Raw genomic sequence first — 19,222 nt, forward strand, 5'->3', positions numbered from 1 at the left:
TTTCTAAGTCTTCTGTCTCTCCTCTTTCCCAGAGATTTTTTTTCATTTATGTTTCTTCTGGTTGTTTCCATTTTATAGTTTTGCTTGAAGATACAATCATTCAGCTGGCAGCTCCCAGCCACCAAACTTAAGCATCCATGATATTATCATATTTTAATAAAATATTTCCCTTATGGATACAAATGTTGGCATTTCCAAAGAAACAGCCACATAATTTTTTATGGGCAAGTACTTAGAACTCCATAATTACATTGAAACGCCCACAGCACTAGCCTTCTGTAGCTCCACAGTTGATAATCACCTCCTTATGGAGGGAGGTGGGGTACTGCTTTGTAATCCGCACAGGACAGTGAACTCTACTAACGACCAGCTGATTGACAGAAGGGAATTGTGGTTGGATTTGGCATGTTTTTCAATATAGCTGAGCCTTGTTTTCACAGTTTTGAAGAACAAAAGGTGCCTTTTTCAAATTCAACCCTGGCTTCTCAGATGAGCACTTGTAGGCCCTCAGATGCAGGCCCATTCTCAGACACACTTTCATGACCTCAGAAACACTTTGGGAGTTCTGGTGAGTGAGAGCCATGATTTACTGGAAATGATTTAGGAGCATACATAGTAACAGTTTTGAAAGCAATCATACAACTTGAGAGAAAAAAGAAGCCTGAAGGGGCAGGAGGAAGGGGAAGACCCAGGACAGCGAATGAGAGCTCCAGGGATAAGATTTACGGTAGGAAGCCCAGAAACCCCATAGTGAGCCTCACTGTGTTATCAGACACTGCTGAGAACTTCAAGTTCATCAGATCATTTAATAGTTAGAGCAATCCAATGAGTATGCATCATTATTTCAATTGAACAGGTGAGAAGACCTATTTAGGTCAGACAGGCTAGTTTCCCTGGTTATATACTAACTTGCCTGATTTGTCCTTAAGTGTGTCAGACTTCAAAGTGAAATATGTGCTCTATGTCTCCTAGACTAAGGGAGAAGAATTACAAAGATTCTATGAATTAAAAGGAGAATTTCATGAATTGTGAGGAGAGTCAAAAGTAACCATGATTGGGGAGCCAAGGGAAGACATTCAAGACACTCAATCACAGGAGAGGGAAAACAAGAGAGAAGAGATGTTTTACAAAGGGGGTAACCCTTGTGTATCAGCAATTTAAAATGTGCTCAAAACCAAGAAACACGGGGAACCCCACTGGGGTCACTCTGAAGCTTGCATGATAAACAGAAGGAGACAGAGAGGTCTAGATGGTATTCCTTAGAAAATAAAAGAATAAGCAGCATCTCCATTCCCAGTAACAACGTGGGTTTCAGAAGAGGGCTAAGAAGAATCAGGTGAACACGCTAAGCACAGGGGCTTTCCACACACTTCTTTCTTCATTATGATAAGTTTCAATGAGTTTGTAAATATAAACAGAGTACAATTAAGACTGACAACGAACAAAACTGGATCATCATACAATTATCAGTTGGTGCTTTTGTTCCTACAAAAGATTAGTTGAGACATTGAGCACAACATGGAAATATATTTGGACATTATTTTTAAAAGTGAGAAAGGCTCACACAGAAGTACAAGTAAGTAATGTTAATTAGATAAGGTCAAAATATATTTAGAGTCAGGCAGGGGGTGGGAAGCTCATGAACAAAATGTAATACCAGTGGTAAATTAATTTTCTTAGTCAATAGCATCATCATGAAATCAACCAATGGCAATGAATTTGGAAAGTATCATCAATCAAAGAAGAACAACAGAAATGAAGCCACAGTATGAGAGTCAGCTTAGGAAAATGACAATTACTAAGGCTGAAAAACGATGAAGGGTGTGGAAAGTCTAACCACAGAAAGGTGATTAGAGAAACTAAACATGCACGGTGGGCTGAGGAGGAGCTGTCTGATAACAGTCAACAAATATTTGAACCTTGTAAATACTGAGGCGGGAGAGGAATTACCATGCATAGAGTTCTAATTAAAAAGAATCAGATGAAATTATGACAAGGAAAACTCTGGCTTAGTGGTTTGACAAACGCAAACCTGAAACATGACAGATTCCCATGAGATCTTGGGTAGGGAAATTCTTATTCTCATTTGTGCCAAGGCAGAAAAACAAACAGCTGGGTGATTTGCATTTTATTTTTCATTTACTATTAAGGCACAAAGAGTCCATGATAGTGAGCTCTAGCATGAGAAAATTCACATTCCATCTCATAGAAAATATTAAATCACCACAGGGAATGCATAAAAACATGCCAGAATATTGCACAACTGTGCACTTGGGGGATGGGGGTGGACCGACACCTAGGTCTTTTCCATTTATTTTCAATGATATAATTTCAATGACATATCTACATTCATTCCATTGGTTTGGCAATTGCAGCCTTTTGTGTTGAGAGACACAGATTCCTTATGCCCTTCTCATTTAGCTGGCTTGAAAAGTGTAAAAGGAACATTTTTGTTTTTAATCAGATTTGGGTGACAGCTTAGCTAACAACTGCTAAGCAAGGCTGTGGTCCTGACTCCGGCATGGACACAAAGTACAGTATCTCCATGCCTACTGTTCTCGTCTGTAAAATGGGACATCACGTTAATCTCAAGCTTCAGAGGATAGAAGAACTGGCAAAATAATTACAAAGCATTTCCCAAATATAGAGAGTGACAGAAATTGAAGAATCAATTTTTAGGGGCTCTAAATTGGTGGTTCTCAACCTTGGCTGTTTGTTAAAATTGCCTGGGGATATGTTAAAAAGCACAGGCATTTCTAATGAGATGAAAACCACTCCTTTACAACATGGGTTCTCTGCCTCTGATTTGACTGGTCTGGGGTGTAGCCTATTGTTGCCCATGTCATACCTAGGAACAATTACATCAAAATCTCTGCATCAGTATTTTTAAAGCTCTCTAACTGATTGTAACTGATGTGCAGCTTGGTATGCGGTATCCTACTCTAAAAGGACTTCTCAGGAAGCGAGTTCCACTTGTGAATGGGTTTTGAGTCAACACTGCACATTACAGTTTAATTACAATGGGTTAAAATAAGACTTTATTTTTAGTGCAGAAATTTAGTTAAACTCTCTCAATGTCAGCTTGGTTTTGTTGGAAATTAATATGGTTGTATATATTTACTAAGGGATGTTTAGCACATGTAGCAACCAAAAAGTAGCTACAGGCCTTAGTCAAGTGGCTCAGGGTATTAAAAAACAGTTCCTCCCACACAGTCTTTCAGACCCACAAGATTATAATTCATATCAACTGCATAATTGTTTAAGGTAGACAACCATTTTTCTTAGCAAGTATTCAACTCATCCAAACATTGGGCTTATAATAAGATGCTTCTATCATGTTAAAAAAAACAGCCGCTAGAAAGATAAGCAATTTGTAGTAGGAAAGTGGAGAGTCAATCCAAAATTTGGAAGGAACTGTCAAGAGAGGACTACACAAATTGGAGGCACAAAACCAATCCTAGACATCATCAGTAATAAGTTACATTGATGATATACACCCTTGATGTGATTTCATGAGACTGGTACCTTGCCTCTGTAGTTTTCCTTTTGAAAACCCACAAGCCCAGTCTAATCAGGAAAACACACCAGATACAGCCAAACTGAAGAAGATTCTACAAATATCCAACCAGAATTCCTATAAACTCTCGAGGTCATAAAAAACAAGGAAAGTCTAGGAAACTGTCACAGTGTAAATGAGCCGAAGGAGACATCATTATGTGATATATGTGATAACTGTGATATGGGAAAACTGCGGTGTATATGTGATACATCCTGGATGAGATCTTTGAACAGAAAAAGAAGATCAGGAAAAAACTAAGAAAATCTGAACTAACTATAGACTTTCATTAATAATAAAGTATCAATATTGATTCATTAGTTGCAACATATGTATCATACTAATATACTAACAATGGGGAAAACTGGATGAGAGAGATAAGGAGATTATCTGTAATATCTTTGCAACTTAATCTAAAAATATTATACAACAAAATTTTTACCATAAATCAATCCCAGGAGCCCCACAATGGATATATTGACATTATGCCATAAATTGGGGTGTGTTATAAAATTGTAGCTAGAATCTTTGAGAATTGTGAGAAAAGCACAATGACTGGAAAAGGGTCAGTATAGCAGTAGCCAAGCCTGAAACAGGCGGAAAGGGAAACTATGGTTATTTTATATTGGTTGACTCGAACATTTCTAAAAATCACTAAACGAATCAAATAATCAAATAACCAAATTGCAAAATAAGTCATCTGATAGTAGGCAAATTTGCCAATAATATGAAATTAAGTTCCCACAATAGTGGAACATCTGCCCTGAGCCTGATGGTGCTGGAAGAAAGAAAATATTCTAAACAAATTATATAAATACAGCATCGGTCAGTGTCACCTGGAAGTCGTTTCATGGACAGAAAGCCCTGTGAGATACGCTGGGAGAAAAGAATTCCACTGAAAAGTAAGCTTAAGAAACATTCCACTGCTGTAATTATCTGGTTAAGATAGTAAAGATTTTAGAGGTTTTCTGGTATTGAATTATATTTAATGTACTTTAATATTTTCCCAGTCTATTTGATCACAAAACCTTTTCCCTTTTAGCATTAGTTAACATCAATAGGAGAAATTTTGATAGTGCAGAGCCAAAAACATCAACCTTCATCAGGAGAGTACATGTGATCTGAGGCTGGACAATTAAAGTAGTTCACCATGTTTTGATAGAACTAGGTAGGCATTTCAAGTATCTTTCAAAGCCTAAGTATATGGACTGGAATTATTTTTAACCTTGATTAATGACCTCGGTGATGATCTACAGCATTGGCCAACAGAACTTTCTGTGATGATGAAAATGCTCTATACCTACACTGTCCAATATAACAGCCACTGAGCATTTGAGACGTGGCTAGTATGACAGAGGAACTACATTTTTAATTTTAATTAATTTAAATTTAAATAGCCACACAAGGCTAGTGGCTACTGTGTAGGACAAAGCAATATCTAGAATATATTACATGGCATGATAACAAGACAGATGGAGTTTCTAACTTAGAAAACACGTGCAAAACAAAAATAGAGAGTGGCAAATTAGAGAAATGTTTTATTGCAACTAAGATGAAATTTAAGAGGGGTTTGTACAATAATTCCACGTATTTAGGTGTAGAAATTCTGTTTAGGTACAAGAAAATGATCAGAAATGATCACAAGTTACTTGTAAGCATTAAAGTGCTTCCATTAAAATAAAATATGTCCACACTGCTGGAGTGGTTTAATAGGAATATGGCATGAAAGGTCCCATTGGTGGCTCTAACTGACGTAGTAGAAAGAAAATTAAACTGGGAATTTGAAGACCTGCTGCATCTCAGTTTGGCACAGACAGGTGATATAACCACTCTGAGACCTTAATTTCCTCATGTGCAAAATGCCTGAGTTAGACCAGATGATTTGTAAGATGCCTAACAATAATTTACCTTTAAGAAAGAAGTATATAAATAATTGTATAACTAATACTGCAATTCACAAACCAATTGTGGTAACCAAAATTATGAGATTTATTTGCCCGAAAAATTAGAAGAATGTTTAACTTTGTGGTTGCTCAGACTGAAAAAGACTAGGGCATGGTTTTTCTTACTCTTATTATTCATGTATGTGGGCTTAGCAAGAACTTCGGCAACGGGAACTCAGAGAGCTGGAGTGGGTAAGCCTGGTGTCAAAGATCCTCCTCTAAGCCCCACATTCACAAAAGCCAACAGCCGAATCATCGTCCAAGAGACTGAACTTGCGCCTGATCGGGGCTCCTAATCCTACTAGATTTGGGTGTCCTTGACTCACAGACTGGAATTGTCACAGGCCCCAAAATCTTTAAAATCCAGTGAAAGGGAAGTACAAGGCCACGGAAATGTTTTTGGAAGCATTACAATATTTTATAGAGAAAACAGTTGTTAATAGTCATTATTGAATTTCTGAAGAGAGTATAAAAGAAGAATGAGGTTTAGACTGAAGCACAGGGGTTTCACTTTAAAAAAAAATGACTTCCTAGATGGTAAGGAGCAGAATATGTAATCAAGGAGGTTGTAGACTCTCTAATCCCAGAGATTTTTACAGAATTCAAGATAGAGAGAAGGGCCTCCCTAAGGAAGCCATGGAGACAAAATAAGCCCTTGAGCCTCCTTCACATTCTGTGTAGTCTATTTTTAAAAACAATCCATCTTTAAAACAAAAGGATAAGATGCAAAAGAAAATCACTAATGTTAAACTGAAAAATAGTCTAACAATTTTTATGTAGGTCATATTTTGTTCTGAGAATTTTCTTAATGATAACAATTTCAGAGTCTTTATTTAGGGATCTTACAAACAGCAGGCATTACAAAAAGCCAGCATTATTTGTGCCTTTATTACAAGGTTGAAATTGTGATTAATGCAGGAAAATAAGTAGAAACTTACATCCTGAATGCTCAAGGCTAAATATGCTCCTGCTCACCTTCCTTGCACTGAAAGCACATCTGTTAAAGCAGGTCCTGAATGTAAGGGTCTTCTAGGGGTAGGGATGGGAGGCTGAGACTGAGGTGGGGTGTGGGGGAAAAACAGAGAGAGAGAGAGAGAGCAGATGTGTAAGCATGCCTGGGACTCGACGATATTTGGAGAACCTCTGGATCCAGCCACTCTTAAAGTCCTTTGATTTATCAGTTGTATGAGTCAATGCATTCCTTTTCCTTCAATTAAGTCTGTGACTTTCAACTGAAAGAATCTTAAGTAGAACCAGTGTCGGAAAGACTGAGGGGAGAATACCAGAGAAGATGGAACAGGGAACTGTGGACTGTGTGGTAGGGCAAATACAAGAGTTGGACCTTTGGTGTGGTCAGGAGTTAGATACAACCAGGAGACCCTTTCATGTCTAAAGGAGTTAGAGAAACATTTAGGCAAATACGAAAAGAAATGAAAAAATTACCTTAGAAAAAAATTAATCAGTTTTAACCTGCTGAACAATGTATAGCCAGCCATGCTCCGCCATTAAAATGTGGAATTCTTTTCTCTACTTTCTTCTAAATGTAATACCTGACATGAAATGTTCAGGTGGATGAGAATCCTACTGTCCTATCTGAAGATTCTACTATGAAAATAATTTTCGGCTGGGCGCGGTGGCTCATGCCTGTAATCCCAGCACTTCGGGAGGCTGAGATTGGCGGATCACGAGGTCAGGAGTTCGAGACCAGCCTGGCTAACATAGTGAAACCCCGCCTCTATTAAAAATACAAAAAATTAGCTGGGTGTGGTGGCGCACGCCTGTAATCCCAGCTACTCGGGAGGCTGAGGCAGGAGAATCGCTTGAACCTGGGAGGCAGAGCTTGCAGTGAGTGGAGATCGCACCACTGCATGAATCCGTCTCAAAAAAAAAGAAAAAAGGAAAGAAAATAATTTTCTGCAAACTTTTTTCACCCTATCACAGTAATAGCTTCTTAAGCTTAATAAAACATGGCCTTTACCATACCAAATAGTTAACAGAACGTGGAACAAGAAATAAACCGAACATCTTCTTATCTTGATTTCTTCCCACGCTGCTGAGCATTTTCCTCAAGTTCTCTAGTCTCCAGACTTGGAAACACTTTCGTTGCAGTAATCATTTGGTTCACTTTTCAAAAAAAAAAAAAAATTAAAAAGCTGTCCCCTTGTTCCCCTTCTAGAGTCACACTGACATAGGGCAATCAAAGTTAGTCATTATCAGAGAATCCTCTGCTTTGTTCAAATTATAAACATCAATGGGCATCTCTCCTGGGAATTCAAAGAGCACGTAAGTGGGGGTGAGCCAGGCTTGCTGTTAGCAGGATAAACCAGGCTTGCTTGATGCTTTGTTTTAGCAAAGACACCATAAGTAGTGATTATAGTTCACTTGGGTTTTGCACTGATCCTCAAAATGCTGACAGTTACTTAAATCACTCACTGGGTGGAATAATCACCCTGGAAGGAACTGAGAGGGTACAACTTATGTTATAAAATGGAACTGAGAACATAAGGCAAAGGATTAACAGGCGTGGTAGATGAGATCTTTGTCAGAATAACAGAGATGATTATAGGCACGAATTAGACATCAACTTTATGGGGTACTTTCAGTGACATGAACACAACAGCTAAATTGTGCAATTACAAAGTTAAGCGTAACTCAGAATTCATCTTTCTCCTTTTGAAAACAGTTGATGCCAGGTTAGCCTGTGTGAATCACTCAGTGGCTTGCTACAGAGGTTATGTACCATCTTGCTTTGTGAAGCCCTTTTAGAATGGGCAGAATAGAAATCTAGAATGCTGTGTCATTAGAAACAAGAGACTGTAGCATTAAATATTAGATGCTAATGACATACTAAATGACGGCACTCCTTCCAAACATTACTAAATAAACTACCTAAGCAGCTCTGTATTTCCAAGTCAAAGAAAACCAGGAAAAGAGGCAAGTGGCACCTTTTTTTAGAGCTGTTCATTTTGCAACTAGCAAAGAAAAATTAGTTCTTTTCTGACTTTTTCTAGAGGGGAGAAGGGAGCAGAGTGGGTTTGGCAGATAAAATGGATAATTTAAACTGCTGCTTGTAATAGAACTGCCTGATACTATGGGATTATAAATTAAAGGGGCCTTTAAGGATACATCCGTATGTAGAATCTGGTCAAAAGTAATACTGTGCCCAAGCTATCCTTAATTGGTAGACACATTTTCTATTCTTATAGATTTCTGAGAATAAACTTGTATAATTTTGTCATCAGATAAAAAGCAGTCTTTCAGAGTTGGGCATGGTGATGCATGCTTGTAGTCCCAGCTACTCGGGAGGCTGAGATGGGAGGATCACCTAAGGCCAGAAGTTCAAGACTAGCCTGGGTAATACAGCAAGACTGTCTCAAAAATAAGTAGTATTTTCAATAAAAGACATAAGAATAAAAGTATAAATATACAGTAATATTTTAAGAAGATTTCTAGTGCAGATTCTATGATTTCCCTCCAAAGCCCAAAGATTCAGTGCCTTCTTCCCACCCCGCATTGGCCCTTGGGATAGGCAGAGAATCAGCATGAGGCCATATAAGCAGTGAGCACTTAAGGGGCTCCTTAGACTCTGAGAGGATAAGGGAATAATTCACCCTGTGAATTTAATCCACACCTTTCCATCTCTAGGCTGGAAACAAGGCTAATCAAGTAATAATACCTTCTCAAATGACGGTGATTAAAAAAAACTCACTCTGCTGTGCAAAGTGCAAATAATGTTTTCTTTCTAATAATTGTCTAATAGCCCTAATATTAAATTCAGAGGTGATTTTGCTTCCTTCTCCTTCCTGTTGTTTTTTTGCTTTTTCTATCCTGTTTCTATCTCTCCATTCATGCATCTAAATCTGCCTTTTGGGCTGGACGTGGTGGGATTACATGCTTGTAATCCCAGCACTTTGGGAGGCCAAGGTAGGTGGATCGCTTGAGACCAGGAATTTGAGACCAGCCTGGCCAACATGGCGAAACCCTATCTCTACTAAAAACACAAAGCCAGGTGTGGTGGTGCACACTTGTAATCCCAGCTACTCAGGAGGCTGAAGTATGAGAATCGCTTGAACCCAGAAGGCAGATGTTGCTGTGTGCTGAGATTGTGCCACTGCACTCCAGCCTGGGCGACAGAGTGAGACTGTCTCAATAAATAAATAATAAATCTGCCTTTTCCTTTATGTCTTCTTCATATCATGTTTTCTTTGTCTCTATTTTAATTGTGTTATACATACTCCTGAAGTAATGCTTTAAGTACAATTGTATAGCTATTAAAGTTTATGTGCCCTAAAGTTTTCAAATCATTTTTTTCAAATCATTTTTCTCTAAGTCATTGGTCCTTGACAGAAAAAGAGGTTCCCCCTAATTTCATGTTCTGTTCCTTAATTTCCTTGAAATCTGTAATTGCTATCTCTTAGCCATCTTTTTTCCCAGAATAATTGTTGTCTTCATTGACTCTATTTTCTAGCACCTTAATCACTTCTATGACTCCAATTAAAAAATCAGCTTTATGCCAAGTAAAATGAGAATGTCAGCCGTGCACACAGCCCTGAGCTCTGAGACGGTTTCTGCCCTTGAGAAGTCGCTGTAAGCAGGAAAAAAGGTATTCCTTTCTATTCTTGAGACATAGTGGCTCAATCCTAGATGAACTGATGTTTCTAAGGCTATGTTAATATCAAGCTATGTTAACATGGGCCTTTCCTGGCTTCCCACATTCCACACAGGGAAACCAAGATTAGTTCATTTCCCAGAATCACAAAGTACGCGAAGTGCAACACAAGCAGAATTCTAACCAGGATCTTCTGACAACTTGAGACGCGCCCCGACATGGTGACCAGTTTATACTCTCATCTTTCAATGAACACATTCAGTCTATTCCTCAACTGTCCCCACAACAGCTTCCTACTAGATACTTACTCTGGGATGTAGACAGATTGGAGAAAGCTGACTTTGTTCGACTTGCCAACCATTCCAGGCTTTCATGCATGTTGGCCAAGGCTTTGAGGTCACTGACGTCTCGAAGGATGTCTTGTGGAGGGATTAATTTATCACCCAGGTTTCCAATAAGAACTTCAGACTCCTTGCCAAAAGCTGCCCTGAAAAGCAAATTGGAAACACGCTTCATATATACAGCATGGAAAAGGTGGGACCGGGCAACGCTGTTTCAGGCACACCTAGCACAAGGACTGACATGATCACTAGTTTACAGCATGCTCTTTTCCCTAGGTTTCACTTTGTGAGACAACTATCACATGCCGGCTTAGCATGATTCTGGTAGGGGAAAAAGTTCTTAGAAGAAGAAATAAGTGACTCCAATGATTGTGCCTTCAACAGGGACGAGCATGGGCCTGATTTATACAGTGATGGTTCCTGGGGATGGCGTCTATACTGCTCTCCTGTAGGTGTTTTCCTTGCCTCTTCTCATGCTATACAGGTTGACAAACAGCTTAGGGTGTTAAATATGTACATGGTTTAAAGTTTATTGTAGTGAAAATAAAACCACCAAGTTAATCTGACACCTAGAAAATACTGAATAATATTCAAAGGCAAAGACCCTACTCTTTAAAAGAGTAGGTTACAACTGAGATGGATGACAGGCTTCATTTATTCATTTACTAAGTTGTTCTAAAAAGGATCCAACACACATAAAGTATAACTATTAAGGCATTTAGCATTTGGAAAGAGAAACCAATTAAAAAACATCAATGCTGGGATCCTTTTACTGACTGGAAAAATATAATCGAGTGGGTTGCACGCAGAGCCCGATGTGTAAAACGTTTTGCAGGGTCAGGGAGGGGTTGAAAAATCAAGTTATAGGGGTTACAAAGGATGAAGCTGGAAGGGGCCTGAGATCACAGAGCTCAGCCACTGCGGAGATGAAGAACTGGAGGCTCCGACAGTTAACTGTTCTGCCTACATGACACGTGAGTGGCAAAGCTGGGACTCAGGCTGCCTAATTTCCACAGCTCTCTTTCCTTTTAAAAATGAAAAGGGCTAAAATTAGAAAAGATGACGGAGGGCTGGGCACAGTGGCTCATGTCTATAATCCTAGCACTTTGGGAAGCCAAGGCAGGCAGATTACCAGAGCTCAGGAGTTCGAGACCAGCCTGGGCAACAACAGTGAAACCCCGTCTCCACTAAAATGCAAAAAATTAGCCAGGTGTGCCAGTGTGCACCTGTGGTCCCAGCTACTCGGGAGGCTGAGGCAGGAGAATCGCTTGAACCCGGGAGGCAGAGGTTGCAGTGAGCTGAGATCGTGCCACTGCACTTCAGCCTGAGCAACAGAGCATGAGACTCTGTCTCCCCCCCCCCCCCCAAAAAAAGACTGCGACTGTTAGGGAAAAAAAATCAAGAAAGTTACACACAGGTGGGTAAGCAAAGCTGCTGATGGAGGAGGTTGAAATAGGCACCTGGAGAGGTTTCTGTAAGACCCAAGGCTTTTAAAATCTAACACACCTTACGTGAGAAGAAGCAAGGGCTTAATTTAACTAGAACAAGTCATATTAAGTTTGAGCATGCAGTGATTAATAAAAATTGTTGACACATAGTCAGAAAGATGCTTAATTGACACACAGGCGTTTAGCACCCAGCACTACAGCAGATGCCCAATGTTGAAAGAAACAACTGCTGTGAATCAAATGGTTCTCTAAAATGTTTATGCTAACAAGAAGTGAGACACGGCTAGCCTCCTTATTTTAGCCAAGGGTTATCTTTTCTAAAGGAAAGGCCACAGTTGATGTTGAGGCAATGAAGAGCAGTGAACCCAGCACATGGAATGTGGGTGTGCACCAATCTGATGTAAGGGGTGTGGAAAAGGTCTTGGGGTGGGGCCCTGAATTCTGCATTTCTAACTGATTTCCAGGTGATGCCCAGGCTGCTTGTCTGAAAAGTGTTTTCCTTGAGTGGCAAGGGTGGGACACAGACTTCAAAGCGAGATAAACCCAGGTTTGAATACTGAATCTGCCACTTGCCTGCTGTGTGACACTCCTTAACTCCAAGCATTATTATCCAGGGGTAAAAGAACTGACCTGATATGAAGTAATGTGAGGATTAAATGTGACTTTTAAAGCTTTTCATTGGGAAAATTTCAATAATTATAAAAGTAGAAAGAAGAGTATAACAACCCCCCCATGTAACTGTCTTCCAGCTTCAACTATTAGCAACTCATGGAAGTCTTATTCCATTTATCCTTATTTACGCCTCCCCATCACCACTTTAGAAAATTTTAAAGCAAATCATTCAGCTGATGCTTTTACGTGCATAACACAGTGCAAACAGTTTTTACCTGGTAAAAACTACTATTGTTATTATTATTCTCAGGTCTGTTGAGATGGCTAGTTTATTCAGCGGGATGATGAATGAATTTAAGTAGATGAGAGTGAGCAGGAGGAAATATGTTACATATCAAGGGTGAGTTTTACAAATACCAACCACAGCGTCTTACAGTCCCAACTTTCATCAGAATTGTCAAGATGTTAATTATTGTGACAGAAGCCATTAGCTGCCTACCCAGTATCCATTATCCCATGTGTTCTTGGTAAAAGTACCCTGATGTTGTTGGGGTCAGCAATGTGCCCAACTTAAGGTGAAACAAAACAAAAAACCCCAGTAAATGTTTCTGCCCTTCTTGCAGATGCGGTGGCCAGTGAGATGTAAACTGAAATCAGTAGATGGGCTTCAAGGAAGCTCTCTTAAGCAATCTTAGTTACCAGAGGCCTCTTTTGCCTTCTCTCTTTCTGGAATGAAGCCATGGCAACTGGGGCTGCAGCAGCTCTTCTCAAACATCAGGTGACCTTGAGTATGGAAGCCAGCGCTGAGCATAATGGAGCCCAAAGACAGTGGGGCAATGGCGCCCTGACGCCCTTATGGAGCACCAGTGCAGTCCCAGACAAGAAAAATGCTTTTGAGCTTCATGTCATAGCACAGAAAAATGAAACCCTACTTGTTTAAGCCACTGCTATTTCAAGTTTCTGTTAGTAGCTGCTAAATGCAATTTCTAGCTGACTCATTTATCTAATTAGCCTACGAGATGTCATCCCAAGGAAGCTTTCTCTGAATTTGGATAGCTCTAAAATCCACTTACTAGGAAAAGCAAAACAATGTCTCCTCCGTGATTCGAGCCCAGAAGACATTTATAGTATTTCCCTTGGCTGTCACTCAGTCAGGTTGTAAATATTTAGTTTTCTTAATCTGCCCTTATATATATCAGCTCTTCGAGCCCCTTAATCATCTGTGATAGATCTAACACAAAAAATGCCTCTGAGCTGGGTGGTGAAAAAGCAACGGGGGGGGGGGGGGGGGGGGCAAATGGCTTTGAAAACCAGGCTTGGAGCTATTTTTATGCATATTAGTTGTAGCCCTAGGTGGAATGTGACAATCAAGACAAATGTATTTATGTAAGAAGTCTAATCTGCTTGAGTGGGGATCTTGGGCCCCGGGCATGTTTGCCTGTGCTGCCAGGGCTTGATGCCTATGCCATTTCCCTCTGGCTCACTGAGATTTGCTTAACCTCCTCAGACAGAAGAGCAATAGACTGAGAAAAATACAAACTGCCTCATGTTGAATACATAGCAGACATCTCATTTGACAGGAATCCATAATCACCCCCTAACAACCTGAAAAGAGCACAGAAACCATGACACAGAGAATCAGTGATTGACAGCTATAACCATTTCACACAAAAAATCATTCCTTCGAGGATTTGTGTGTGTCAAAGAGCTTGGTGGAAGATTTTTATGTGTTAGAATAACCTTAAAGGGATGGCTTTAGCTGTCCGACTACAGATTTTTTTCCCAAACCCTCTGATTTATTAAATTATCATCTATCTATACTATGGAAAACCATGAATTCATTAGGAATTATGTATACAAAAAACTTGATAACATGGAAAACTGGTATAGCTTACTTTTCATTATGATATGCAGTTGTGTAAAATAAATTTATACAACTGTAGGTACTGTATGATATTAAGAAAATAAACAAATACATGAACCGAAAAAAGGTTGGATGTCTATATGCCAAAATGTTAACTGCAGAAACGTATCATGCTTTTCTATACTATCCATATGTTCTCCAGAAAAACAAGTTCACGCTTTAGTGAAGAGAAAAATGGAACATCTCACCACATATGAGAGAACTTTCAAATGGGCACGTCAGGCAGGAATCCCAGCACACAAAACTGAAGGACACGGGTATTAGTTACTTGTGCCAAGGTGGGAGGCAGTGGGCCCACTGGCCTGAAGCTGGTCTGGACTGGTAGCTCCAGGCTTGCGGAAGACACAGTCACTTGTCCCCTGCAGAAGACCTCACAGCCAGAATGGCTGCTGCCTGGCAACTGGACAGTATTATTTCCGCTTTACGTATCCTTCATCTTCTGCTTATTATGATAACACATTATTTAATGAAGACACTATGTATTTTTGAGTGAAAGCGGCAGCAAATTAACATTGTCTTCAGAAGGTGAAGTAACAGAAACTCAGAGGCAACAGGCACTTAGCAATTGCTCAAAATGATGCGACCCAGCAGGAGCGGGAATCAGAACTCAAAACATGAGTGTTTGGGTACTGGATCCCATCTCAGGACTTGCCTTCCAAATCGGTTGGCCAACAGGCTCCCATAGAAGCCTATGAAACTAAAGAAGAATGTTAAACCTGTTAAGTTTAATTTTTACCACACAATTATTTATAATCTTTAAAGAGCTCTGACAAGAATTCATTTAAGATAATTTTGCCAGGAGTGTTAAACCCATTTAACTTAATTTTACCACACAATTACAATCTTTAAAAAGGTCTATCTGACAAGAATTCATTTAAGGAAATTTTGCCAAAGATGCTCAAAATTGTCTCCATTTAGTCTTTAAAGAATTCTGCTATCTACTGAAAAGAAAGCGAAAAAGAAAAAAAAATCTGCACTTTCAGCAGACCTGATGCAATTATGAACAAAACATCACAAATGGTTTCAGGGATTGGTCTGCAGACCTGTGCTGTATCTGATCACATTTACACACACACACACACACACACACACACACACACACACACTCAGGCCCGTCTCTCTCTCTCCTGGCCATGTTCCCCAAATCTTTCATTGCCACTTTCTATTGGTGAGCCCAGACCTGAGATAACTGCCCCAAGAGCTTAGGAAATGCTGCCTGCAAAGTCAGTTCCCCTGTGATAAAGAACAGAGCAGGGGAAAGGCCAGGACAGACTCAAATGGCCAAGCCTATTGACAACAGTGGTAATTTGTTACAAGGCCGCAACATAAAACTAATACATACGGTAACGATATGGGTACATAAGAGAATGTCTTCGTTCTTGGGAAATGCAGGCTACAGATTTCAAGAATAAAGGTCATTATGTCTGTAGCCTACTTTTGAATGGTTTGGCAAGGAAGTGTGTGTATATATTTGGAGAGAGCATAGAGTGAGTATAGCAAGATGTCAGTGGTCGGGAAATCTCAGTCAGTATATGGCACATATGTATTCACTGCACTGTTAACTTTTCTGTGGGTTTACTGTTTTTCAAATTTCTAAAATAACAACAAAGAGTTAAGCTCAGGGAACAAATAAGAAGTGAGAAAAAGCATTTTTTCTTGGGCTTTTCAAAATCAGTATCTCTCCTACTCCTGTCCAAAATAGTTCCTAAGATGGTGAACTCCTGGGAATCACTTCCTGCATAGATCCCTTGACAGTGCTCTTCAACTTTCTTCCCAGCGTGCCGAGTTTCTGGAAATGAAGGTTTTATACAAAATATAACATGTACGATGAGAAGTTAATGTACCAATTACAAACTTCAGCAATATTACGAAAGCAATCAGAATCCCTGCAAACTATCTCTGCCGTTTTATTTCAGATCTGGAGAGAGAAAATTTAGAATGACAGTCAGTTAGGTTTTGACATGTTCAATCCAGGAACGCATAAATGCATAGTTTCTTCTATCAGTCTATCTTTCTGTCCTTGTGTAAGTATTTTTGAGTGGTTTATGTGTTGTGTTCTTAAGGCTGAGCACAGAAAAACTATTATGCATAATTTAGCCTCTTCTAGAAGAAGCAAGGTTAGAGTTATCAAAGCTATGGCAGAGGCAAAGGTCTAGAGAGTAAATGGCACACACCATTCTGCTAAGGCAGCGTTGCCACCATGCAGGCTCCCAGTCTAAAAGAAAGACACAAACACATCATCCTTATGGAGGCTAGATTGGTAGCAAAACACCAGGATTCAAACAGCTTCTCCAATTAGAGGCCAAGATCTTAATCACAGGTCAAGGTGTGTGATAAGTCCAAATGCATTACTATGAGAGATTTATTATGTTTTAAAAAAACCTGTTCCTATTTGACTCAGATCTCTATAATGTGTATGAGAAGAAATTCTTTAAAATTTCTCTATAATTATACTTTTAGTTTAAGTTACAGTTTTTCTTTCCTAGCAGCATAACTGTTGTTCTTTTGCCTATATTATTAAAAATATATTCCATATATTAAATAGATAACTTTTTTATTTCTGAGTAATTTTCAATTGCCAATATAAAACTGCAGCTCAGAATTTGGGCAAACAATTAAGTTTTTGTACTCCATATTCTGAGATTCCTCCTATACTATCCTTTCTCTTATTTGAATCCATTACTTATATATCAAGTAGCACATGAATACAGACATACATTCATTCAACAAGTATTTATTGAGCCACTCCTGTGTGACTCATTTGATGCCTGTCATTAAACACTTAAATTCTAGAACAATAAAACTGGCTAGGCACTCTGGTCATTAACCTTACATCTTTGATATCAGTGTTGAATCCTGAGTTTATCTAAGAACTGGATCCTTCAAAAGCAATTACAGGCAGCTTTTGGTTGTATGATACTGTTTTTCTGGAAACCTCACTGGAAAATAGTAATTATGAAAAAATTGACCCAATTTTCTTTTCAAACAGCTTTACAATTGGAGGTTGTGTTTCTGAGACATCAAATAAATGATGAATGTTTGAAAAAAAAATGCCATAAATGTAAACTAGAACCCAAAGTAGTAACTAAAAATAGTACGATTATATTCAAAGTTCCACAAAATGGGTAGAAATACATTAGGTGATTACACAAGGGGTTCCAACCTCCTCTGAAGCATAAATATCTGACTTAAAAACATAGCTTTACTGGATGTTAAATATGACCTCATAAGCTAGTTAAAACAAATAAATACACATAAACACATACACACACACAAACATCACGTAAGAAAAAAACCCAGTAAGTGGGAGCCTCACAGGTTGTCGTTTACAGAGGAAGAGCTGGAGGTGCAGAGGAGGAAGGGACACACGAGGAGTTAGCGGCACAGGGGTCAGGAACCCAAGGCTCCATCTCAGGGTTTCTCCACATTTTGTATTCCCGTTTTTGGTACCAAGCAGAAGAGTACACTGATGTATCAGTGGGTAAAGACAGTGAAAAAATTCCGTGAAAACTGATACTAGAAACTAAACAAAAAGCTAACTGCAAAGCAGCATGTAGTACTTTGATGCTGACAGCACCAGCTCAGAGTTATGATATGTAGACTTGGAACACAATTGCATGGAAATGCTCTACGAGCTTGGAAAAAGAATGCATCTTTCTTTAGCTAAGACACTCAAATAAGCTTGGCCACTAGCTTTGCTTCATAGAAATTGTCAAGCAACACTAGGCATAAACAATTAGGCTCATGTTTTTTCTTTAGGTGCTAGGACTTCCGTAGGTATGCAGTTTTTCTGCCAGGAGTCACTGTATAATATGCATTATACAGTGCATAATTATAACAATAACTTTCCGTAAAGAATTCCTGAACTTCAAAATAGATTACCAGGTGATAGGAGTAAAATAACCAATAATCACTTATTATAAGTTGAACACATAATACTCTGGTTTTTCCACTACTGAGAATGAGTATGGGTTTAAAAGTCATACTTTATATACCAGCTTATTGAGTGTCTTGGTTATTTGTCAAATTGCCATATGCTTTCCTCTTGAAGAACTGATATCTATTCAGAGCAGAGACATTAAACAATTGACCTCAGGCAAAAGCAAGGAGGTATCAGGTAAGGTTTCTTTTCTCTTGGAACAGAGAAGAGAAAGGATGAGGAATGAGTAGGGGAGGGGGTTTTAGGACGAGGAAGAGAGAGATGTGAACCCTGGCAGGGGCAAAATGAGATACACACTAATACAAAGAAGGGAGCAGTAGACATGGGCCTACTTGAGGGTGAAGGGTAGAAGGAGGGTTAGAACCAAAACACTATACCCATCGGGTACTATGTTTCTTAACTGGGTGACAAAATATTCTGTATGCTAAATCCCCATGACACGCAATTTACCCATGTAACAAACCTGGATACATATCCCTGAATCTAAAATAAAAGTTGGAAAGAAAAAAAAAAAAGAGATACTATAAAGAAGAGTAAATGCTTTGTGTAAAATTGGCAAAAAAAGTGAAAATGGCTTAAGATGATCAATTTTTTTTCTGGGATAGAAGTGTTAGAACAACAGTGTATTTGGGAGCAGCAGGGAACTATCAGAGCAGTCACAGGATTTGAGGATGTGTGCAGTTATTTTTAAAGCAAATAACAATTCTAACCCAAAGGAATAATTACCCATGGTTAAATAACCTACATTAATCAGTAGTGACCCCACTGCCCTACCACTCCCCAGTCTCAGTCTTGTGCCCCAGAAACAACCACATATAACTGTTCAAACAGGTACTACCGTAACCAGGA

General features: G+C 39.2%; 1 protein-coding gene across 4 annotated transcripts in view; it reads right to left on the bottom strand.

Moving 5' to 3' along the window:
* The window catches only part of EXOC4 (exocyst complex component 4), an 823,024-nt gene that overhangs the window by 119,844 nt on the left and 683,958 nt on the right, over positions 1-19,222 (bottom strand). For 3 of the 4 annotated variants that reach the window (XM_033193639.1, XM_033193641.1, XM_033193640.1), the window contains exon 14: positions 10,417-10,595. In XM_033193639.1, coding sequence (XP_033049530.1) covers positions 10,417-10,595 — 179 coding nt within the window. Of the gene's footprint in view, positions 1-7,410; positions 7,624-10,416; positions 10,596-19,222 lie in introns of those variants that run through there. The other variant, XM_033193642.1, reaches the window with a different exon arrangement.

This window comes from Trachypithecus francoisi, unplaced genomic scaffold, assembly GCF_009764315.1.
Source record: "Trachypithecus francoisi isolate TF-2019V2 unplaced genomic scaffold, Tfra_2.0 Lachesis_group4, whole genome shotgun sequence".
NCBI classification, from domain to species: Eukaryota; Metazoa; Chordata; class Mammalia; order Primates; family Cercopithecidae; genus Trachypithecus; species Trachypithecus francoisi.